At 51.2% G+C, this 23,169-nt stretch overlaps 9 protein-coding genes across 9 annotated transcripts; 4 read left to right on the forward strand and 5 right to left on the reverse strand.

The window, feature by feature from the left end:
- Positions 1-63: 63 nt before the first annotated feature.
- Positions 64-1,363, reverse strand: FIBRA_07439 (uncharacterized protein; the record flags this gene model as incomplete). Its single annotated transcript, XM_012329122.1, has 6 exons — positions 64-254; positions 317-606; positions 662-719; positions 775-900; positions 949-1,169; positions 1,239-1,363. 6 exons carry the CDS (start codon positions 1,361-1,363, stop codon positions 64-66), a joined length of 1,011 nt encoding a protein of 336 aa, XP_012184512.1.
- A 1,567-nt stretch (positions 1,364-2,930) lies between these two features.
- On the reverse strand, positions 2,931-3,380 carry FIBRA_07440 (uncharacterized protein; the record flags this gene model as incomplete). Its single annotated transcript, XM_012329123.1, has 1 exon — positions 2,931-3,380. One exon carries the CDS (start codon positions 3,378-3,380, stop codon positions 2,931-2,933), a length of 450 nt encoding a protein of 149 aa, XP_012184513.1.
- Positions 3,381-4,088: 708 nt separating this feature from the next.
- On the forward strand, positions 4,089-6,515 carry FIBRA_07441 (uncharacterized protein; the record flags this gene model as incomplete). Its single annotated transcript, XM_012329124.1, has 12 exons — positions 4,089-4,215; positions 4,267-4,701; positions 4,769-4,877; positions 4,936-4,979; positions 5,033-5,051; positions 5,103-5,436; positions 5,489-5,542; positions 5,598-5,904; positions 5,960-6,006; positions 6,077-6,165; positions 6,225-6,417; positions 6,474-6,515. The coding sequence occupies 12 exons, from the start codon at positions 4,089-4,091 to the stop codon at positions 6,513-6,515; spliced, it is 1,800 nt and encodes a 599-aa protein (XP_012184514.1).
- Positions 6,516-7,250: 735 nt separating this feature from the next.
- Positions 7,251-7,825, reverse strand: FIBRA_07442 (uncharacterized protein; the record flags this gene model as incomplete). Its single annotated transcript, XM_012329125.1, has 5 exons — positions 7,251-7,295; positions 7,353-7,413; positions 7,471-7,497; positions 7,555-7,691; positions 7,775-7,825. The coding sequence occupies 5 exons, from the start codon at positions 7,823-7,825 to the stop codon at positions 7,251-7,253; spliced, it is 321 nt and encodes a 106-aa protein (XP_012184515.1).
- Positions 7,826-8,524: 699 nt separating this feature from the next.
- Positions 8,525-11,635, reverse strand: FIBRA_07443 (uncharacterized protein; the record flags this gene model as incomplete). Its single annotated transcript, XM_012329126.1, has 4 exons — positions 8,525-9,131; positions 9,219-9,672; positions 9,944-10,432; positions 11,521-11,635. The coding sequence occupies 4 exons, from the start codon at positions 11,633-11,635 to the stop codon at positions 8,525-8,527; spliced, it is 1,665 nt and encodes a 554-aa protein (XP_012184516.1).
- An 802-nt stretch (positions 11,636-12,437) lies between these two features.
- On the forward strand, positions 12,438-14,441 carry FIBRA_07444 (uncharacterized protein; the record flags this gene model as incomplete). The annotated part of the gene is made up of 7 exons (XM_012329127.1): positions 12,438-12,807; positions 12,864-12,884; positions 12,958-13,416; positions 13,472-13,596; positions 13,657-13,822; positions 13,890-13,996; positions 14,052-14,441. The coding sequence occupies 7 exons, from the start codon at positions 12,438-12,440 to the stop codon at positions 14,439-14,441; spliced, it is 1,638 nt and encodes a 545-aa protein (XP_012184517.1).
- Positions 14,442-15,346: 905 nt separating this feature from the next.
- Positions 15,347-15,794, forward strand: FIBRA_07445 (uncharacterized protein; the record flags this gene model as incomplete). The annotated part of the gene is made up of 2 exons (XM_012329128.1): positions 15,347-15,431; positions 15,499-15,794. The coding sequence occupies 2 exons, from the start codon at positions 15,347-15,349 to the stop codon at positions 15,792-15,794; spliced, it is 381 nt and encodes a 126-aa protein (XP_012184518.1).
- A 554-nt stretch (positions 15,795-16,348) lies between these two features.
- Positions 16,349-17,968, forward strand: FIBRA_07446 (uncharacterized protein; the record flags this gene model as incomplete). Its single annotated transcript, XM_012329129.1, has 1 exon — positions 16,349-17,968. One exon carries the CDS (start codon positions 16,349-16,351, stop codon positions 17,966-17,968), a length of 1,620 nt encoding a protein of 539 aa, XP_012184519.1.
- A 1,647-nt stretch (positions 17,969-19,615) lies between these two features.
- On the reverse strand, positions 19,616-21,830 carry FIBRA_07447 (uncharacterized protein; the record flags this gene model as incomplete). The annotated part of the gene is made up of 14 exons (XM_012329130.1): positions 19,616-19,665; positions 19,718-19,751; positions 19,811-19,864; positions 19,917-19,945; positions 20,001-20,100; positions 20,184-20,264; positions 20,393-20,497; positions 20,546-20,601; positions 20,657-20,722; positions 20,773-20,845; positions 20,904-21,336; positions 21,387-21,468; positions 21,519-21,554; positions 21,614-21,830. 14 exons carry the CDS (start codon positions 21,828-21,830, stop codon positions 19,616-19,618), a joined length of 1,416 nt encoding a protein of 471 aa, XP_012184520.1.
- Between the last annotated feature and the right edge of the window lie 1,339 nt (positions 21,831-23,169).

Below are 23,169 nucleotides of genomic sequence, written 5' to 3' on the forward strand. Positions count from 1 at the left end.
TATCATGCTGCAGCCTCTCATAGCTGGCTAGTTGCACGTACTCCATGAAAATGCATAGACTGATCATGGGATAATTACAGCACGGAACCTGGCCGTGCTACGATGCTCGTACGCTTCATCGGATTTGTTCAGCGGGAATGTCTTGACCATCGCCTTGATCCCGTGCAGCTTCGAAAAGTTTACTGTATCTTCACAGTCCATTCCGGTACCATAGGGCCATCCTCGAATACTCAACCGTTGGGAGAGCATTGTGACTACGATAAAGTGAACCTTGATATCCGATACGAAAAACAGCAGAAAGGAGATCATCACTCACGAATGGGGACAGATATTGCCTTTGGAACCAGTGGGAGGACGACAAATTGGCCGTCAAATGTCAGTCCATCTATTAGGGTCGACATTCCTTCTGGATCTGGTGCGGTGCATAAGATTACGTGAGCACCTCCCATCGCTTTGAGGGCCGTCGCTTGCTCCGCTGCAGAGCCACTGATGAAGTCGTCCGCGCCAAGCTCCATGGCTAGTTCTTTCTTGTCCGCAGTTGAGGACAGTGCTACGGTCCGGAATCCCATGCGATGAGAAAACTGTATAGCGAGATGTCCAAGACCGCTGGACGGCAAAGTGTCATTGACATTGGGAAAATGATACAAAACTCCGGGCTTACCCTATGCCTTGGATAGCCACAAGACTGGGAATCGGAGCATGCATATTTCTGAGAGCATCTTCGTGGCGAAACGATGAGTAGCGTACACAGCAAGAACGTAGCTGGATGCGTACTGAAACAGGTGACTCCCGCGCATAACAATGGGGCTGCTTCCACAGGATCTATGTCCGTTGGTATCTTAGCAAGTGACTCCGAGCGTACAGTGGCATATTCCGCATAACCGCCGTCGGTCCCCACCCCTATAAGAGTCAGATATAGGGGCTGGCTAAGTTTCCTTTTTTCCTCACCATTAGCTTGCCCGACCATGGTCCTACAGGTGACGAAATCGCCCTTGCGGCAGCGGTCGCATGTTTTGCAATACCCAGCGAACCAGCCTGCACCAACTCTGTCGCCCACCTTCCAAGTGGTTTCACCCTGACCGATAGCCACAACATCACCAATTATCTCGTGCCCTGGCACACGCGGGAAGACAGTGGTAGGGAACCACTGGTCCTTTGTGACTTGATCGCTGAATAATAGACAGGTCAGCTAGTGAGACAGGTAAAGGATTCCCTTTGACCTTGCACAGACACCGCACGCTAAGACCCTGACTACGACACGGCCAGGCTCAGGGTTCTTCCAAGGGACTTGGATTTCACGCAAAGGCCCGCCACGTTCAAGAAAGGCGTATGCTGTGTACGTTTGAGGAGGTGTGAAGGCCATGGTGTTGGACTCAAACTGAGATCGTTATGTTCCAAATACTTTCACAATGACTCTTTATATATGCCCCAGAGGACGAGCGCATGCCCAGAATCGATGACCTCGTCCAAGCTCCTACTCCTATCCTGAGTCTTCGGACTCTCCCCGAACCTACCCCGAAGCGATATCTTCCGGTTTGCGGAAACTTCGCATCACCGAGACATGTTCCACGAGTCTCATGCGACGTCGACGGGGTTCGTTTTTGAGAGTTTGTACGTAGCTCCTGACTCGCTAGCTGACGGTGCGCACAGCGTCAACAGCACCGAGCACGCATAGAAAAGAACTTTTCTTGGAGTCTAGTTTACATCAATCTCTATTACTTACGCACCGTTGAAACAGTGGTACCTCACCCTGGTGACATGATAACTCCTATACGTAGTGCATACAAGATCACATCGTAGGTATATGCACCAGCGCGGTTGGCATCGCAAAATAGGCCTGATAACAAGCAATAGACGATGAGCGGGAGTATATAACTGAAGGGGATCCGTTTTTGAAGGGGATCCGTTTTTCAAACCCTTCCCAAAGTGCCTGCCGGATCAGTGAATTCGCCCACAGGTACCCGGGCTCCCCAAACATGTACTTCTAGATTTGAACGGCGTATCCATCACGCCAAGACTTGGTCCACCCTATTATAAATGTTGCTAGCTACGCCAATCGATATGGATAAGGATTTGAATGTAGACTCAAAAGGCACGCTTGCGATTCAGTTGTACGGTTTCCGCGTCGAAAGTACCACAAGCGAGAGAGAGCGGTCGTCTCTCAAGGCTACGAGAATCGCCGACGCACCGTTCACAGCCGTGGGGCGCATGTTGAATGCTCTATGAGCTGAAGGGCCCTCGCGTAGGCAGCGCTTCAAACAATGCCTAATTCACTCAATTCGCTAACGAAGGCGGCGTCAGCTTAATTCAGGCTCGTAAGCTAGAGAAGTGGATAAACGTGCAACCTTACGGCAGGTGTAGCACAGCTTCCACCGCTATCCCGTGTAGGTTGAAAAAGTCTGACTACTGGACTTGCGTAGTTGACCCATGGAATCATGAATCCGTGGTTTGCCATCTGAGTTCTATAGAACCGTCCATACAAATCCGCGCTCCGAACACTGGTACATACAGTGGTAACAACTCGATCCCGGACCCGGTACAACAATCTGTACGGCCATCGAATGTGTGCACATCGGGTGATCAGGTTTGACTAGTTGGTGATATAGAATATCATGGAATTGCATAGCCAGGTAGTAAACCGGTGCCATAACTTATGGGACCTGCATTCTCAACTGGATCCAGGAAGACATTTTTCAAGACAAAATTAGATAGAAATGCAGAGGGCCCGAGAAACAGCGGAGATATCAACGCCCGCGACAGCGCGCTAACCAACTGTATCCTCAGTCACAGTATAAAATCTTTAGCCAATACCCTTAGACGTAGCTCTCATTGTTTTCCATGCGCTCCCCACATATTCACTGACCCTGTAACCCTTGGCAGATCTCAATGGACAAGATGCAGACTTCGAATAGAAAAGTCTCACATGCAAATTATGAGAGCACATCGTTCGCGTGCACTGAAAGCACGTTTTTGTGGGGATTAATGTATGGTTGGGACGCCGCAAGGCGGATGCGCCGCTCTTTCTTTTTGTTCTGTCTCTGTTCTCGCGTGCGGGCAGGTGCGGGCTGCGGGCCCTGAGCTTGAGATTCAGTGTATGAGGGGTCCGATACAGTGCCTGCTATGAGTGGACGATCCACAGCGATCTCTCCTTCCTCGAAGACATCAGTGGTATGCTGAGTAGCATTTGCAGCGTTTTCAAAGCCCGACATGCTGTGAGTTGCCATGGAGTTCAAGGTGATAGGATCGCGAAATCTAAGCAGCGCTGAAAGGTGCGTATGAACGGCGAAAGATAATGCACTCTCGTCAATGTCTGCACGTTCATCGGATGACGCTGTTCCAGATACAACACTTGCAGCTAGAGACATCAACTGTGTCAACATAGTTGAATACCATGGGTCGACCGAGGAAAAGGCGCACCTGCATTCACCACCACCGCCGGGATATTCACGCAAGACGGGCTTAAAATGCAGACGGAGCTGCGATTTTTGGACCTTGGTGGATGACTCTCACCAATCATTTGAGTGAATACGTAGACGGATTAGAACGAGGGAAATGTCTGGGGAAAACATTGAACAAGCTTCTAAGCTATGCTCTGGTTACGTTCAAAGTCACCGTTGTGTGACTGAAGCCAGCCACGTCACTACGGATCTCAACCACGTGGACGTGACGCTACGCGACACCATGACGAGAGTCTGCACTGTGACTGTGAGGCTCAGGTTGGCACCCAGTACCGGTGCAATGCATCTCCCAAATGTTGAGTCTTTTTACAACACGTTGCTAGTCTCCACTTCGGTCTCTGTATCCAGCCATCGCAAAACGTAAGCCGAAGGGTCCCGCTCTTTAGCTTACATTCTGCGGCAACGCTGTTCGCATGATCAGGCTTTCAGGGCGAGGATGAAACGCGTCGAGGTCAAACAAGCGGTACTTTGCTCAATCACACCGCTGGATTGAACTCGGCGCGTTTCATCTTTGTTTGATCCTTATATCGAGGCACACCCGGAGCACCTCGTGGTTGTTGTCCCCGCCAAACTGCACATAAGTACGAGGCTCGCTGCTGCAAGCGCTCGAGCTTTCAGCGTCTACGCAACATGTCCACCTCAGACCTTGATCCTTTATCCATTGCCAATGAATGGCTTCAGCGCCTCAGCATCGCTGGAGAAAGCAAAGATGTTCAGGCATTCGTCGACCTCTTTGTGCCTAACGGCTGGCTCAGAGGTCAGTTCCTTTTTGTCTTTATCGCGCGAGCGTGTTCACATGCCTTTGCAGATTTCCTCTGCTTTTCTTGGGATTTCAGATCGCTTGCAGACCACTCAAAGATTGCTGCTTATCTCTCAGAGAAAGTTGAGAACGGGACGCGTTTCTCAGAAGCAGGCCTACATGACATCAAATTGGAGACCACGTCAACCCTCGGCGGTCCGAGTGTCTTCCCCCTTCCGCTTGATCCAACCTCAAATGGCGTTCAAGCCACGTTCGAATTCTCCCTTCTGTCTCCTCCTCGCAGAGGTCGTGGCTTTGTCCGGCTTGTGCACGGCCCAGATGCGCAATGGAGGGCTTTCACTCTGTTTACGAGTCTTGAAGACATCAAGGGTCACGAAGAGCCTCGCGGACGTCCACTGGGTATATATCCCGAACTTGCTACATGGGAGGAGGTTCGTGCCGCGAATGCGTCGACGATTGAGAGTGATCCCACAGTTCTCGTTGGTATGTCTACGCACTTTTGGAAGTACCGAAGGTCATAGCGTCGCTAATGTCCGATATGTGGTGCTAGTCGGTGGAGGCCAGACCGGCCTCCAGTGCGCAGCCAGGCTAGGACGTTTGGGGATTCGAGCCCTTGTGGTAGACAAAAACGCTCGTATTGGAGATCCATGGAGAAATCGGTAGGGTTCGACACTTTGCTTCATTTTTGCCCTGCCTGAACTTGTCCTTCCGTTGCAGATATTCCAGTCTTACGCTTCATAACTCAGCAATCTACTGCGCCTGTAAGCATCTTGTGTTTATGTACTGGAAGTATACTTACTCATGCATTCGTTAGTTGCCTATCAGCAGTGGCCGTAAGTTGTTATTTCTATTCAATCCGCGACACAACATCTCACTAGTGCTAGTGACACGTATCCACAATACATACCTAAGGAGAAGGTGGCAGATTTCGTGGAGGCATACGCGATATTTCAAGAGTTAACAATATGGACATCAAGTATCGTCCTCCCTACACCCACCTATGACCCCATCACCAAGAGATGGACAGTCACGATCGAGCGCAAAGGCGAGGAAATCACTCTGACTCCGAAGCATATCATCATGTGCACCGGCACCACCGGGAAACCATATGTACCAGAAATGAGGGACGTGAATAAGTTTAAGGGCATTATCTATCACTCAGACCGACACGATAGCGGTGCGCAGCTGAAGGGAAAGCGCGTTGTTGTAGTCGGCGCGGTACATCTCAGTGGTGACAAAATTGGTGTCCGCGAACTGACTTTGCGCACAGTGCAACGCCGGCCATGATATTTGCGCTGATGCCGTAGCCAAAGGCGCACAGAGCGTGAGTACAGTCTGTCACAATATACGACGTTAATTGTAATCGGCTTGTCGAGCAGGTTACAATGCTGCAGCGTAGTGCCACGTGTGTGGCGTCTGTACATACAATTAACAAGGCTCTCGGCGACATGGGTTATAACGAGAAGCTCGCCATCGACGACGCTGATTTTGCAAGTCAGTCTTTGCCACAATTGCTCACTTTGCAGGTGTCCGCCGGCGGTGTCACAGCGCAGATCAAAGAGGCTGATCGGAAGATGCTCGAAGGCCTGGAGAAGGCTGGGTTTCGTTTAAATTGGGAGCTAACACCTGGAGGCGGAGAGGTTGGTTTATTAGGCTTCTATTTAGCCCGGGCCGCGTCGGGTTCAAGTAGGTCCATTTGTATGGTGTCGTTGGCATTAAACAGACCCCTAAACTTCTGCAGTGGTGGACATGGGATGTGCACAGCTCATCATTGACGGCAAAGTCAAGGTGAGTTAATCCTTCATCGTTTCCGCGATCTTTATCGGTATTTTAGCTTATATCGTCCCCTTTTCTGTAGGTGGAGCATGGTGAGATCAATAGCTATGAGAGCGACGGGGTTGTTCTCGGGGATGGTTCGAAGCTTCCGGCAGATGCTGTTGTCTTCGCGTACGTCTCACACGATCTACCGTTTGTATCTGGTTGCTTATAAGGTACACACTTTATAGCACCGGATATCACCCGCCCATTAACAATTTGACTGCAATATTTGGTGACGAGATCACGAATAAGATTGGGCAGCGCGTATGGGGAATGGACGATGAAGGCGAGATGATGAAGGCTTATCGCCCGACAGGCCAGGAGGGCCTTTGGATAGGGATGGGAGCATTCGTGTTCGCTCGCTTCCATAGCAAATACCTGGTATTGATTCCACTCCGTATTCAATTCGAATCTGCGATACTAATTCGACCATGCAGGCTCTCCAGATCCTCGCCCAGGAGCTGGGTCAAAGTAAATAAGATGACAGAAAACTTTTGCACTAGATAATATAAATCGAGTTGCTGTATTTATCATAATGTTAACGAGGCTCCAAGCTTACTGTTTTATGTGTTGGCCATATAGTCGTGCGCGAGTAAATAGTACAAGCACTACATTGTCCTATTCATCTATGACTGGTATATTTCGGTAAACGTATGTATGAATGCTACCTGATCACGTACGCTGCTAAAAGTCAGGCGCGGCCGAACCGAAATACCCTTTCCGTGGTGCACGGCGGAAGCTATCGTGGACTGTGATCAAGCCGACATGAATGCGACCAGTCAATGTGCACTCGTATATTATATGATACTTGTATTATCCGGGACAAGTTCATGTATTCTCGGCAACCGTAGTCGGTAGATTGCAATATCAACTCGTGCATCCACGCCATTCGCAAATATCATCCTGCAGAACATCCGGGCGATGAAGCTTCGCGGATCTGGAGAGTATAGATTTTCTACACGAGCAAACCATATTCTTTGGATCTTTGGCTGTGGTGCTCATTCATCAGTGACGACGATCCATGGCGCTCGAAGTATCTGCGATAAACCCTGCTCTGGTTGAAGAGCTGGAGAACACAATTGAGATGAACTCGGATAAACATGCGTGACCTGTGTACTAGTATCTCTCATCTTGCTAGCAAGCAGGAAATATGTTTGTTTTCACTTTGTGCTTGCAATATCTAGTACAATTTGGGTTTCCTCCTTTCCTCCATCTTAATCCTTCGAGTGAAGGTTCTTGTAGTAAGTAATTACAGGTGGCTGTGACATGGCTGTATCAGGCTACAAAGGTAGATATAGTATAGCACCTTGGCGTACCTTAACGAGGAAGTCTCCTGATACGGCGATGAAAGCCTTGAAAGTATCGGACTGGTTGTGCCTATTGTGAAGGGTGAGCCAAGACGCAACACATTACATAGAGACTGGTGCAGCATACTTGTCCAAAGCCTCTGCATCAACATATCTAGACAAACTGTATGTCAGTGACCGCTTCACTGGGACCGCAATAGTACTCGCTTACCTTTCCCACACAAAAAGCCTGTCCTCGAACCTAGCCCAAGAATACTCAAGTGTTCCTGGCTCGTTCGCATCCACGGCTGATTTCAACTTGTCCGCCCATTCTATCAGTTCAGTCATCTTTTCGGGCTTGCCGTAGATCTAGTCGATTAAATTTCCCCGGTCCGGATCATTGTCGCCTATGAGTGGAGCATGCTCATCTAAGTGTTCGAGTAGCTACGAACCTCAGCAAAGAGCACTATTTCGCCCTTGATGTCTTTGTAGGAGGAGCTCATGATGGGAATTCGAAAGGTGTATGAAGCCCGAGAGCTGCAGTGGGAGCGAGCTTATAAACGCTTCGACCAAAATTCACACTCGGGGTTATGTATCCATCAGATATGTTCGCCGACTCATTCGGGCAGTCGATTGCGTCAGTGCCGCACACTGCTGGGCCGTCCCTACTCAAGATATAGTAGCGTATGCCGGCGACCCAAAGCAGTGCCTCAATCCCATCAGGGTCAGCTGAGAACCAACGGTTCATAGCGTGACCGTCATTTGCCAAACGACAGCTCAACTCTGAGTGTTGAATTTCTGCGCTGGTAGGGCCAAAGTGAGCGTCGAAAGATGTTCATATCCAGACATCTAATTGCAATAGCGTTTCCGGTGTTCGGAGTCAGTGGTGACATTGCCGATCTTTTGCTTGCAAAGCCCGAGATATCGGAAGACCACGGAAGACCTAACGGTCGCTATTACTACTGCAGTCCTTTTTTCTGGACATAAGATTATCAGCACTTCATTGGAGTAGTCTGGTGATCAAATAACATATAAATACCTTACTGAAACGACTGATTGTCCATGAGTGTGAATACAGATTCATACTGGCATATAAATGTCGTAAGCCACGATGCTGCGAGGTGAGACTAGAAAGGCGTATATCCCTGGTCGCTACTCACATGTGGCAAGCATCGACAAGCCCGTACCAACGTGACTCACCATTATCGGGCTCTTTTTGAGGGTTCTTGGCCTTCATGTCTTCCTGTGCCTCTGCGACCTCTACCACTACCATGCCCTTCCCTCTCAGCACGATCATCATGTCCCAGTTTTGCGCTATCACTTCCAGATCGTTCCCGCTTCCCAGATCTCTGCGTATGTTTACCAGGAATTCGCCTTGCTGCATCTGTGTGCTCTGTATGCGCGTTGCGCTGAAACTCGTCAAGTGCCGTTGGCGCGGTGTCCGTGGGCAGCGTATGCTCCTCTGTCACCTCCTGACCGTTATGTCGGTCGGAAACGCGCTCGCCAGTTTCAACAGATGTAGTCTCCACATTCTGCCGCTTACCCGCGCGTTGTTCGTGGCGGGGGGCGTCCTCCGCTTCCGTGCGGGTGCTATGCGAACGACGCTCGCTGATCTCCGAAGGAGGCGAAGACACAGACGGAGCGGGGTTAGGCTCAAGGACGATGTACATAAAATCCCATGCAGCTTGCACGCGCGCGCGGCGATTAGGAGGCGCCCAGGCGTGCAGGGCCTGGCGTTCAATTTCGTGCAGACACGCGAGGCGAAATTTGTCCGCGGGGCTGCGTGAGGGATGCGCTGGTGCAGGGAACCTACCATCAGGATAACAGTACGAGCAAAGGGAAAACAGACAAGCGATAATGAGTCGTTAGTGGATAGAGGATATATAGTCTACGTACCGCGAGCCGATATGGTTTAACACAAGCCTTTCTGCGCCGATCCTTCGCGCAAATGTACCAGCCATTGCCGGAGTACTATGTCCTCGATCGCGCGCTTTCGCCTCAACGCTCTCAGCAGTGCGCTTTCTCCCGGTCCGCTCCTGTGGGTCTATCGACGAAGGAATATACGCGTCGGTGGCTTCGTGTATCAGAAGCGTCACAGGACTGGGGGTAGCTGGTATACCATCGTCGGTCTTCGTCTCAGCGCTGTTGTATTTTTGAGATGCACCTGCGGTACTTGTACTGGATTCACTGGACTCTAAAGCGGGACGCTCAGGACCAATGGTGTCGATTAAGGGGATGAGTGTGGAAGGGTCAGAAGTATCTCCGAGGATAACAATCTTACGCGGAACAGGCGCGTCCGGGAGAGACGGGTGGTTGGGAATCTCGCGAATGACATATCCGATGCAAGGGTCTGAATAAAGAGCAGATATGCTTCAGCATGACTCGCAAAAGCACGCTGACAGACGAGAAAATGGTGGAGCAGCGGAAGCAATATGCATGCGAACTAGACGTCAAGTGGCAAGGTGATTAGCATTGCTATCCTCCCCACGAATTATTTCCACAAAACAAATGGGCCTCTCGGGACTCGATAAATCCAGCGGAAATTTCCCCAAAAAAAAAGGGCCCATATTTAGTAAGAAGAAATGTTCTGCAGAAGTGAACAGGCATATAACAACACGAACCTCGATGTTCAATTGGTCCTGCATCAACAACGATCTTACCACCACTTCTTTTCCCGCCAACAGTGTTCACGACAGCGACTGTACGCCAAAATCCATGCGCGTCGCACGGAATGTCCTTTCCTGGCGCCTCGTTCTCAAGCAACATGTCCTCATCTCTCACGATTTCACTTGTTTCTTCGCTTATACCTTCCTCTTCGGCCTTGATCCTCTCAGAACTAGCGATACCGGAAGAAGGCAACGTGCCCGGGACGGATGGCCGCTCTTCGGACCGGAGAAGCTCGTGTACGACATAACGAAATTCGGTGTGAGTGTGCGTGAGGAGAAACTGCACGCGAAGAAAGCGGCGTAGGCCACGCGGGCCATAGATTTCGAGACGGGGTGGGTCTGAAGAGGAAGCTGACGGCGACGAAGACTGAGAGCGTGCGGAAGGAGGCTTGGGGATGCCAAGAATATTACGTAGGAGATTGAGGAGGCCGGCAGTGTGATCCGCTAATTGTTGAACAATGTCAGCTGAGAATTGCGCATACGAAGAGCAGAAAGGAATAATGGGAGATGGATGTAGTGCGGGCCTAGTATCTCAAGAAAAATAGATACGGAAGTAGGAACAAATGTCGGAGAAAAGAGATCGATTGCGCTTCAAACGAACAGACGAAGATCATCGCAGGAAGATAAACGTAGAGTAAGCAAGATACTCGCTCGGACACCCTTCGGCAAATTGTGAAATCCAGAGGGTAGATGTTCAGCCCGTGGGTATGATTGCAGAGTATGCAACCAAGACAGTTTTCGGAAAAGTAGATTGGCTGAGCGGTTGGCGTCTTCAGGCTCGCAATTGACCACAGGTCAATGTACCACGAAAGATTGCTGTAAAAATCCCCATACATGTATGGATGATCTCTACATCCTTGAAAACGAACATCGCCGAAAATTACCGGTCAATGGCAGCCTCATCTTCATAACCAGTATAGGGTTCCATCTAGTCTCTGGTGCCAAGTGAAAGTGAAACCCGGTTGTCTCGAGCCGGGGTGAAGCGTGTGATAATACATACAACGCCGCATGGGATACGCACGGGAACCCCCAGTAGCCAGGGGTGCAATCAAGTAATAGTATCCCAGACTGAAGAGAGACGCAACATATGTGGATTATGGCTCACCGTGCATGTGGGTAATGAAGATTTTTGATAATTTGCCTATTTTGAGACGACGAGCATGGTCATGATACGGTTGTTGGGAGAACTGTCTGAGGGTACCCTCTGCACAGTCAACCACTGCAAGAGGTATTGAGCTAGAATTTATGACTTGAACGAGAACATTGAAGAGAAAGGGACATATGTCCGACCCTCGTTCCGACAACAGCTGCAGATCGTTTCTGGGGAGAGGCCCTTTAATTCTCAATATTTTCAAGACCATCAACGAGCATGAGAATGTGGCGCCATGACTGCTCTAATTGGTTGGTAATCGGCGCTAACCACCCAGGGGTAACGGGCCGGTTCAAACAGCACCCCAGACGAGCAGTATGAGGGCGGAGCGTCATAGCGCGCCAGGTGCGATATCACAGCACAACAGTCTAATGTAACGCACTCCATAGTGAGCCATCTCCGAGGGGGTCTATCACAAGACTTGAGCAATTACGGGTTTCGGAAGGGCCGCCACCACTCGTAGTGCCTAGGAAGGTGACAGCAATTTTGTGGGACATGGTTGGGCTCCTAGACGGATATGAGGAGCTCATCCTTGTTGTGGGAAGTGATGAGACAAATCTGAGTATGGAGGATGGGGAACGAATGCGGGAAAGTCGAGGATGGAAGGGGAGGAACATGCGCGTTCAGAGTCGAAAGGCGTAGTGGCGCGTAGACGCCGGTACCGTTTCCCTAAACAAGTAAAGCGCGATCACTACAATTTCAATGGGCCCTTGTCGCCGTTACGACTCGCGAGGGCCGAATCCCATCCTCCTTACTCTACCTCCAGGAGTTTCTCACTGCAAATTCTCGTCCTAAGCCTCATAAAATGGCCCCTAAGACAGAGACAGAGCCACGGCCACTACGACTCAGTTCCATGTGAATGAATGTCAAAATTAATCATTGAGGTAGGCATTACACGCGACATATCTCACGGATCCAAGATGCGCTTAAACTCGGCTGCTGCACTACTTAGGGCGGTCTTGATGCGCTTATGGCACCGGTGAGCACGGCAAAAAGAACAAATCTGGGGGAGCTAGTTGGAGAGCGACAGCCACATATTCCCCACGGGACCACCCCGCACTCGGCTACTAGAGCGATCCGCCTTGTCCATCATCGTGCGAGCTCCCAGACGCTTCAGAAAAAGTCACCACGTACCGATATCCCTTCCGGCTATCCGTGAACCAGCCACATGATCACCATGCTCCCCTCTACCTCTTGCTCTCCTTATAAAGTGTGACCCTCGCGAGCGTCATTCACGCCTAGTCGTCCCCCGTTCTCTCTTGTCTCGAGTTCTGTTCGGTCTCTTTCGATTTATCCATCATGCATCTTGTCACTAAGGTCGGGCTCGATAGCCTGCGGGGTGCCGCTCTCATCACTGTTCTCACCTCTGTGTGTTCTACCGGCTTCTGTCTATTCGGCTACGACCAGGGTGTTATGTCCGGGGTTGTTATTTCCAGCTTCTGGCTGGAGCAGATGGGCAATCCCAGCACAATCATGGTCAGCACAATCACCGCTCTCTACGACGTTGGCGCTATCTTTGGTGCCATCTTTGCCGCCTTCACCTCTGAGCCACTCGGTCGCAAGCGCACCCTCATCTTTGGGGCAATTATCTTGCTCATTGGTACCATCTTGATGGGCTCGTGTGTGGAGCGCATCCAGATGATGATTGCTCGTATCATCACTGGCATTGGTGAGCATCTCGCCATCTTGCGCCTTCTATCTAAGAGACTCACCAGCCTTGTCCAGGCATTGGTTACATAACATCTGGTTCGTGCACTCGTCTTGGCCTTCTTCGAAGATAGCGGATAAACCTCGCTGACATCTTTCCATTTCCCCCTAGTGACACCAGTGTATCAGAGCGAGATCACGCTGCCGGAGCATCGTGGCTGGCAGGTTTGCTGTCAGCTCACGAGCATGCTCTTCGGGCTCATGCTCGCTTACTGGATAAACTACGGCTTGTACTTCCAGAATAGCGCAGTGCAATGGCGCTTCCCGCTTCTCTTCCAGTGCGTTTTCGCCATATACGTGATTGTCGTCACTATGTGGATGCCGGAGACGCCACGATGGCTCATGCGTCACGACCCCACTCCCGACCGTGGCATCTTAGTACTGGCACACCTGAGGAACTTGCCGATCGATCATCCAATCATCGTCAAGGAAGCAAAAGAAATCCTTGATGCCATTGAGCTCGAGAGTAAGGAGGAAGGCTCGTGGAGGGACCTGTTCAGAGACAACGGCATTATGGGACATAGGCGCTTCTACCTCGCTCTCGGAATACAGTTCATGCAGCAAATGACGGGTAAGTTTTGTGCTGGTGAAAATCAATACCCACGGTGAGCTGATTACTGAGTTAGGTATCAACATTGTGACGTACTATGCCCCGACGCTCTTCAAGGAGTCTCTCGGAATGACTCAAGAAATGTCTCTCTTCCTCGGCTGTTGGCTGCAGGTTTGGTATCTCCTTGCGTCCTTCGTTACCGTAAGTCATATGGTCTTTGAGGGACCCTCCTTCTATTGGTAATTGCGTTTGCCTCTTTAGTGGTTCACGATCGACCGCATCGGACGCCGGAAGTTGCTCATTAGCATGGCTATTGGGCAGATGATTGTGCTGGCGATTGAGGCTGCCTGCGTCAAAGTGAACAATCCTCGCGCAAGCATTGCTGCTGTCTTCTTCATCTTCGCGTACGAGACCTGTTTCACATGGGGTACGTCTCCCGAGTCGCATTCATCGCAGAATGTTACGGCTGACAGTGTACTACGATCGGCGATCAGGTTGGATGGGCACCGTATGGGTGTACCCAGCGGAGATCCTCCCGCTCAAGATTCGCGCCAAGGGCGCCGCCCTCGCTGCGGCGGCCGATTTCCTCGGGAACTTCCTTGTACGTTCGCACCTACAGTAACCCACGCTCCCAAATTGGCTTACTTTATTCTTAGGTTGTCGAGATCACCCCTCCCGCGCTGCAAAATATCGGCTGGAAGACATACCTCATCTTCGCTGTTTTCAATATCGTTATAGGAGCCATTGTGTGGGCGTTCTACCCCGAGACCGCAAACCAGACGCTCGAATCCATCGATGAACTGTTCCATCATGCAGAAAAGGAGGAGGTACAGAGTTCTGGCGCCTCCTTTATACAGTGGTCGATGATTCCCAAGGCTGCGGAGGCACGCAAGCGTGCTCGGGCGGCGCGCAAGGTTGAACTAGAAAGTGCTGCAAGGGAGGAGGGTGGTACTCCCGATTCGCATCATCATAGCGAATCAATAAGCGTACAGGAGAAAGAGAAGGGAAGCGGTCAGGAGTACATCGAGGCCGTCGAAAAGCGATGATTGCGTGGGTCCGCACGATGTAGCTGCGGCGATGCCGCCGCTCAATGCCTTCCACGAGATGACTTTCCTACCTAAGGTGACATGTAACCATTAGATGAATGCTGTATTATAGTTGTTACCTAGTGTGAGTATCGTACACAGTATTGCACCATTATTGTCGTTAGCAGCCAGGAATCGGACTGTAGTCGAGTTGTTTCGTATACGCTTCACTTTAAGTGCACTGGAAGAAAGGACGTGAGGATGATTCATGTCTTCAGTTATGCCAGATAGTCAACACAAGGCGAGTTATGCGGTATATATCCTCCTCGATTTCGGGCAGAGTCGACCTCTTTAGTATTTGTGGGACTCCGTCCATCAAGACAACGCGAACGTTCACTACGACGGACTTGAAACTTGAACGTAGAATCAGTTCCCGGGTGTAGAGTCGCGAGGCGCCAGAGTTGAAGTTACATTCAAATCACTCTATTGTGTTATTGTCAGCTTGTACGCGAGCCACCTGCGGGAGAACTGGAGGATGAGATGTTGAATCCAAAGTAACTCCTACAAGACAACAACCAAGTCTATATCGGATTAGGGTTAATTTACCTCCGGAATTTGCCGCTCTAGATTAGGAACCGCCCGGGCCACCAGCGCACCGTTGACTCGACTCAACTCCCAACTTGCTGAACGCGAACATAGCACCATCGACCTTGACTGGGCGGTGGGAAATCTGATCCTTTGGAGAACTACTAATATTTGTGCATGTAAATGGATAGCGCAGAATTTCACGCAGCGGTGAGCCCTTCAAGTAATGTCTCGTAATATAATACTTAATGCTCGTTATTGACGACAGGTATATCACGTCGTCCGCCAAATTCCCCCACAGCATGTCACGTCCTATGGTAATGAAATAATCCCCAGCGTACATGATCGAACTCAGTATAGCTGGATCCCCAGGTCACATCGCAAAACTCGTTGGGATGCCGAATTATTCTCGCCACGTCGGGCAAGGTACGTCGAGTCAGACACAGGCTCTGACATTCAGATAACTCTTCGTCATCCATCAAATCGTAATTAGCGCTAAAATTCGTTTCCCCTGATGTGAACCCACCCATTCCTTGGTACCGCGTCCTCGCAGCGTCGGGGACCATCTCTTCTCGCGGGCCCGGAACGGATGGTGCAAACCGACAACGACAAGAGCTCGAGGCGGAAGGTATCGAAGTGACCGCTGGACGCACTGGTGAGATGCGAGTAGACCTGCGTCGATATGGCTGGTTTCCCGCCATTGGAACCGTGGATACTGGCGAAGCTGCGCGAGAGAACGAAGATGAGCATCACGATGGCACGAATGCCGATGCGATTCAGCAAAATTGAGCGACTTGTGTTGATGGCCTGTGCTCTTTGATATGTGACTCGGAGATCTTGGCCGCTGAACTAGCAGCTATGGAGAGCCATCATGTTGGAGCGCTTCAATTATCAGATTTAATTCACTTTCTGAATGAACTTGGGATGCTTCACCAATCTGTGTTCCTTGATTCGGCTGTAGCACCATCTGTTCTGGTGAGTGAACAAAATATCATAGAAAGATGTGAAGTCTAGTAGTCATTTGATGTGTGGTGTTGCTACTCCCGCAGCATCAGTACTATTGAAATGACTGAGGTACGCATATGATCAATCATGAGCTATAATCATAAGTGCATTGCATCGTGTAATCCACCAATTCCTTCACATCGAGATACTGACTCCTTGCACTTTGCTGTACGCAGGCAGGTTGTTGGTCGGCAAGGCAACACAGGGGATGGCGCTCAAGCTGCGGAGAATGGATATCGATTATGATTTTAGTCCTTCGAAGTTTTAAAGACGCTACCAGACCTTACCGGACCTGTGTACGCCTCCAAATCACCTTTCCCATCGTTATCAGCATCACCATGTCGAACGTCCGCCACATTCTTGGAGCTGTTGTCATCCATGAATCCAATCTGGCCAGTCTGAAAGGGACGACCCTTGATATATCTGCGAAAGCAACCCCCTGCAGGTACCGCCTCGTTGATTGTGCACAATTCACCCAACATCAGACCCTGCGCATTTATGAGCTCCCCGAATTCCCTCAAATACACTATTCCGCGGTCTCGTACGTCTGGCGGGGATTGCCTGTAGACCCGGTTGATGCGGCTGGGAGAGAGGGGGTTACATTCGAGGTGAAGGGTGCTGGTGATGCTGACCCGACAAACATTGATGTCCTCCATCACGTCTGTACTGCCGCCCTTCTGCTTCAGGCAGATTACTTGTGGTTCGACAAATTGTGCCTTCTCCAAACCAGCGATGAGGACAAAGCTTGGCAGATCAGCAGGATGCACCTCATTTATCAGTCTGCCCATGTCTGCTTCGTCCTTCCTGGAGGGATTGGTCGCTTAGCAAGCCTGGAGGAGGAGACGACTTGGATCCATCGCGCTTGGACGCTGCAGGAAGTAATGCTCCCTAAACGTACTATGGTCTTGTATTCCTGGAAACTGGGATCAGGATTTTGGGAACCATCTGGACTGCCCCCCTGTGAAGTAATTGAAGTTGTCCCCCAGAAGTCGGCCGTATCCTCAGTGCTCGGCATTTTGCATGGTTCCATCAGCGGGCTCAATCCAGGACATTTTGTGAGAGGGCAGGCTCCCGGCGAGAACTACCCCATCATTTTCCGCAATGTCGACCCCTGCGCACCAGCGGTGAAGCGGTCCGCGCAATCGCAGCTCATCGCGCTCATCGCGGTGATGGAGCTCGAAGAACCCGAGGCGCGTGCGCAGGCGCTCTGGCGGAGTGCGCTGACGCGCACCTCCGCACGCCCCGTCGACATGGTGTTCAGCATCATGGGTCTGTTTGGCGTCGTGCTCGATACAAGTGGGTTTCACCAGGACGATCGGCTCGGCGCGACAATCGCCCTCGCGCAGGCGATCCTACGCCGGGGTAGCACGGCGAGCTGGCTCGGAGTGTCCTTCTATCTTGCGCCGTGCAGGCAGCTGTCTTCGTTTCCCGAGTTCCCGGAGACGAGCTTGGAGGGGCGAGCGTACGTGAGGACAGAGAATGGCCTTGCTGAAGTTGGGGATTTGATGAATGAGTTCTATGAGGCCGGATGGTGGCTATCCGGTGTGCCAACTGGTACGATGGACGATACAGGCTATCTGTTTTTCTCTGCGAAGGCGTTCCCCATTTACCCTACGGACGAGCAACAGGAGGCGTTCGAGGGTGGTGTCGACAATATGTCTGTCACACCACGGATCGTTGCGCTAGGTGGCGCAATCTGGGAGCTCGGCCTCCGAGAGCAGTCGGGCGCTGCGCGGTACATCGTACTCCTGGGGATGCAACATCCGTTCTCTTTGCAAGGAATGCCTCGGTGGCACGCTGGATGGTCGATACGAGCTATGATTGTAGAAGAACACGCCCCAGGGCGATACCACCGTACATCTTGTTGTATGCTTGGCGACATCTACAAGCCGCTCGTGGAGACTTGGGCCACTCGTTTGTTTGCGCTTGGCGGGCCTTTTCCAAGGCATGGATCCTAGCTAGAGAGCATATTTACCTGGCGCCCAGTAGTGTACGTTACCTTGATGATAAGAAAAACTCCAGAGTATTTCTTAACTTACCTGCGTAGGCATCGCTCCCTCAACATAAGTCGTTTATCGCCCCACATCTTGTTGGAAGATACATCTGTTTGCTCATGTTTGAATCCCGGAGACCATGGTCAGTGCCGCTGCATGCACTTAAAGACAGGTGTCATAAATGAGTTAATTCTTCAGCGAGACTACGCTAATAAGCCAAGCGAAAACGTTGATGCGCCTACAGACCGCCAGAGAGACCACGACAACTCGTCGCGCCAGCGCCGGAGTCCAGTGGGAGGGGCTGACGCAGCCTCCACAAAGGCAGTGACCACAACCGTGACAGACGACCGTGCGCGAACTCGAGGCAGATCGCAACACCGGCATCTTCCTCCCCTTCGTTCGGTCAGTCAGCTGTACTTAATATACGCAGGTATCCCACACCGAGGGGTAACTGACATCTCTGTTTGCTTGATGATCGTCCAACAGACCCGAAACTTGATCTCGCGGGGACGGCGGGGCGTCCTCGGGGAACATTGACAGGTCCTGTGCCCATTGCCTCTGCGCCACAGCCTGTTCGCCTTGGTGTGTCCATCGACGTCTCGTGCGAGGGGTCACACAAATGACGAACTGTCAGCCAATGTCCGCTGACCGGGGCGCCCTAGTTCTCGGTGCAGGATGCTGCTCTTGATGCAGTTGTAATTTCTCGACTTGACAGCACGCGACAAGATGGCGCTTGTGCTGAGGGATCACCAGCGTTATGTTGCGACAGCTGTAGAATGGTCAGATTAGGCCGACATCTCTATCAGATCCCCGGGGAACGAGTCCGTTCAGAACGGCTCATGGAGGCTCGAGCGTTCGGGACACCCCATAGCAATACCCCCAATGGACCCTTGATAACTGAGCCAAGGAGCCAGATATGGATCCGGACTGTGAGGGACATCTGGAATGTCAGATTGGCTGTCTAGACAAACGCGGCGGCGAACTGCCCGAGAATGTATGAGGCGGTACTGGCTGGGATTGCTCGCGGGAGGGAGACTGGCCCAGCCAACTCGAGACGTCCGTCGACCTGCGGTGTTGCTATCAAAGCACTAGCATAACTTCGGCAATCCTCGAGCTTGATCATGAGCCAATTGATGCCTGTGGCCAGAAGAGCTAGGATGAAGCTCCACATCATCTACATTAAGATTCGGACCATATACATGCCACCACATGGTGATTATCGATACTGTGAATGCGGACGATCAACACAAGGTGGTCGAGATAACAAGGAGCGAGATTACATCAATTAGATACGACAATAATAATGTGTCTATGAGGCATGCGCGAAGATGGTGCGCAACAACACGCACGGATGGGGGCCGAAGCATGGGAGGCGTTAAGCAAGCAGGGTATAGCTAGATGTGTCATGATAAAAGCGAACAGTTCAGCAAACAGCTAACCTAAAGATACCGGGCGTTGAGCGCTGAGCGCGCGGGCCAACAGCGATATAAAACGTGAAGCAGCCATAAATGTACAGACAAAGCTATGGGTACATCCTATATGTGGGTATTCGTGGCGGTTAAGTGATTCGTGCAAGCTGGGACAAGTCAGCAAACGCGGCGAGACCGCACGTCAAATAACATTGACGCTCTGTAAGTGGGCGCGCAAGATGCCTTCTCGAACTGCAGATCAATCGTGAGTATGACAGGCGTGGAAACATTCCTGTATACGTACCGCCCACGAGAATAGCAGCGGTGGACCGAGTGTCCTGTCAAAACGCAAGTGTTTGAATTGCTGAGCAGATATACGGAGACCGACCCTACTCACAATTACCGACGTCTCGTGCCAATAAAAAGATCGTGCCTGCGGCGACAGTCGTTTCTGCATGAACAGTGAGGAGTAGTGCCAAGACATTATCAAAGAGATAGCGTACATGATATCCACGGAATTTATCTCTAAAATCTACAGTGACAGATTCAGTGAAGCATGATGACAGAGCACGGGGCTCCGGACATACACTTTGTAACATGTTGTACGTCATTGGGCTGCTCTCCGTAGCTTGGCACATATTTGCTCACGCGTATCCCCGAGGCCAGTGTCGCCTGGAGAATATCCATCTGGACATCATGATGTAGAACAATCAGCGTTGCAAGGAGACTGGGTCGACGTGGTGTGTGTATTCCCGGGCACACCCACGCACCTTATTCAAGAACAGAATAAGCGTCGTTTTCCCTAGCAGCGGATTCCCACAGATCTCTTTCCACAGCATGATTGAGTCCTCCTGGGAGTATGAGGTGACGTTTGAATTGAGCGTTTGAATGGAAGGGGATAATCAACGAACGTGACGACGGTGTCAATGAAAGGCTGGAAAGAGCACGACGGGGTATATAGGGCAATAGATGTACGTACAAGGCGGTTAACTTTAGAATCTTCTTCAAGCATTAAGTTGAAGGCTAGAGGCGCGAGGAAAATTATAGCCTGGATATCATCAAAGTATGGAATCCACATAGGGCGCTAGGGACGGCGATGAGCCGGGTTTAGTTGGAGATTAGCGGTACATACATTACTGCGACTCCCGCCGACGTCGTAGATATACCACTCGGACCCAGGAAGGGCACCTGTAGAGCGCATACAATGAACAAGACAAAGATCAATAAGAGGCACGACAGTTACCGTTCTCCATAGTAAATCTATGCTCTTCCACACCCAAAGTTCGAAGCCGAGCACGGACGATATCGTCTACATATTTTTCGAAATGTGACAGATGGACGTGCATGATTGAAGCTCACCGTCTGTTGGCTCATAAATAAGTGTCGCTATACGTGCAGCGTCGTTCAAAAAGCTATGCACTTTGAATGGAAGCTAAAATTAGATAAGTGAACAGAATTACGCACAATCCAGGCATATCCTGCAAGCGGACGTTGTGCTTCTTAAGCACTTCGCGAACCACCGGGTCCTCCCAAAGGGTAACGATGTCGTCTCTGCATGCAGCGAGCACTGCGGTAGGGTCGTCCTTACTTCGCCCTTCCGCTGTGCCCGGACGACGCTCGATATGATTGCTTGAGACAGAAGTAAGGACGCCTTTCCACCCGCTGCCCGCGCGCACGCAGACGTCGCGGACCTTCTCGTTAGCTTCTGGAAGGAGGCGCTTTGTGAGCTCTTCTTCTATAGAAATGAGCGGGGAGAGCCGCATGCGTATCCGGCGGTGTGTATCGGTGAGCGGAGATGTCGAAAAACGGACTGTCGGTCCTGGGGGGCTGCGCCCAGCGACGCCTTTGCCCTTGTCAGGGCGCGAGGGACGCACGGACTGGTCCCATTCGTCTTGGAGGATCTCAAGAAGGCGTTTGATGGAGCTAGAGCGAATATATGCGCATGTTCTGAACAGGCGAGGGAATTTACATACCGTATGAGGTTGAGCTGCACGATTGTCTTCCACGCCGCGCGTTCATTTCGGAAATGAGCAGGTGAAAATGCCAGCTGGAAATCTGAGAATGCAGATTAGATTGAGTATGAGAAGCATAGTTAGCGCGCGCACTCTTCAGAGTCGTGCTCTTTCCCGACTCTGCCTGTCCTACATGCCACATCGTCAGCAATTTCCACTCGGGCATAGCCTCGGGGAGGGAAACACACCCAACAAGAGAATCTTGATGGCCTTCTTGCGGCGGTCGAACGCTTTCTTGGACTCCTGGATATCCTCGTCGATGCGGTGGGAGATGGCCTGAGCTTCGCGCTGCTGCTGAAGACGGAGAGCGCGGTCGTCAGGGGACTCGTCCGGGGGCGGCTGAAGGGCTTTAGAGAGTGGGTCGTCTGCGTCTGTGGCAGAGGTAAAGAGGGACGAGGAGGCCATGGAGGGGAGAGGGCGAGGGTGGGGGGGAAGAGAGGGAGCAGAGGGCGGGCGCGGACATTCAGACGGACAGATGAGGAGCCCACAGACAGGCCGATCAAGGTCGAATAGCGACACTGCGCTGCCACGGGCCCGGCGTCTGTTGACTGGGCGCCAAAATGTCTGACTATCGCCCATCAATCACCCAGCACAGCTCTCTCTCCCGAAGCCACCTCGACTTGTCCTCGTCTCCCGCGCCCGCGCCCGCGAGTCGCCCTCGAGTAATCACCGAATTCACCGGCTAATGCGATCCCCCCTTGTCTCGCCTCGTCTCGCGCCAGCAACACATCTTACTACTACTGAAACAGCACACTTGATTGACATCTTGCTGACTTGGCTGAAGCACTTTAGCTTGCCCTTGGGCTCCGACTCTGTCGAGCAGAAACACTTTGTTTGGCAGCATGACTGGAATGGTGGAACTTTGTTTGCTGGCGGGTCATCGTTTCAACTCATTCGGCCCCGGCTCTAGCAGGCGTCCGCGATCTGGTGCAGTGGACCATGAGCGGCTCTTTCGTTGAACCGATGCCGAAGAATGTACGCTAGCATTGAGCTTGTATTCATTCAGTAGCTGCAGCCCAGGCGAGTGAATCAATTCACACGACGGGAATCAGCATATTTAGTATTTTGAAACGGGCTGGTATCCACACCACAGGACACGTCAGATATGAGTCCAGGGACCCCAGGCCGGTTGTCAGCCTCATCGAGGAGGTCGGGCACCAGCAAAGTAACATACATCTGTTTAGATTGCCCATTTTCCAGCCGTATCAAATAAAATCGAGCAGGATGAATAACTTGGTCTACCTTTGATCCAAAACGTGAGTGCGAGAACATTCTTGCTGTCCAACAATTTCCCCGATTCATGCCTGGCTTCTATATCTTATGCTGTGCACAATTGCGGTGTATGCCGCCGCATTTCGCCTACAACGACCCTAGGGTTAGGATCGCTGATAGCACGTGATACAATCTTGCTTATCTCGAGCATCTCTGAGAAAGCAAGAGTCCTGAATTTTTCCCCTATTGTCCAGTGCTCCGAAAGACAAGGTAACGCCGTCCAGACTTCACCTGCTTTTATTTTTCTACTAGCGTGCGAATAGCGCCAATGTGCACCATGATCTAGTCATTCCTCAGCGCACTGGTCATACTTTGACTGGAAATATAGTGTTCAACGCCTCGACGGCGGCCCGTTCGAACCTGGAAAATGAATTCGGAGCTCAGACTCTGAGTAGAGCTTATATTCTTTGTTCAAAATGCGATCTAGACGTTTTATTCATCACTCATAGCTCGCTCTATTTATGCCGAAATG

Source organism: Fibroporia radiculosa, assembly GCF_000313525.1.
Source record: "Fibroporia radiculosa TFFH 294 genomic supercontigs, scaffold13103, whole genome shotgun sequence".
In the NCBI taxonomy this organism is placed as follows: Eukaryota; Fungi; Basidiomycota; class Agaricomycetes; order Polyporales; family Fibroporiaceae; genus Fibroporia; species Fibroporia radiculosa.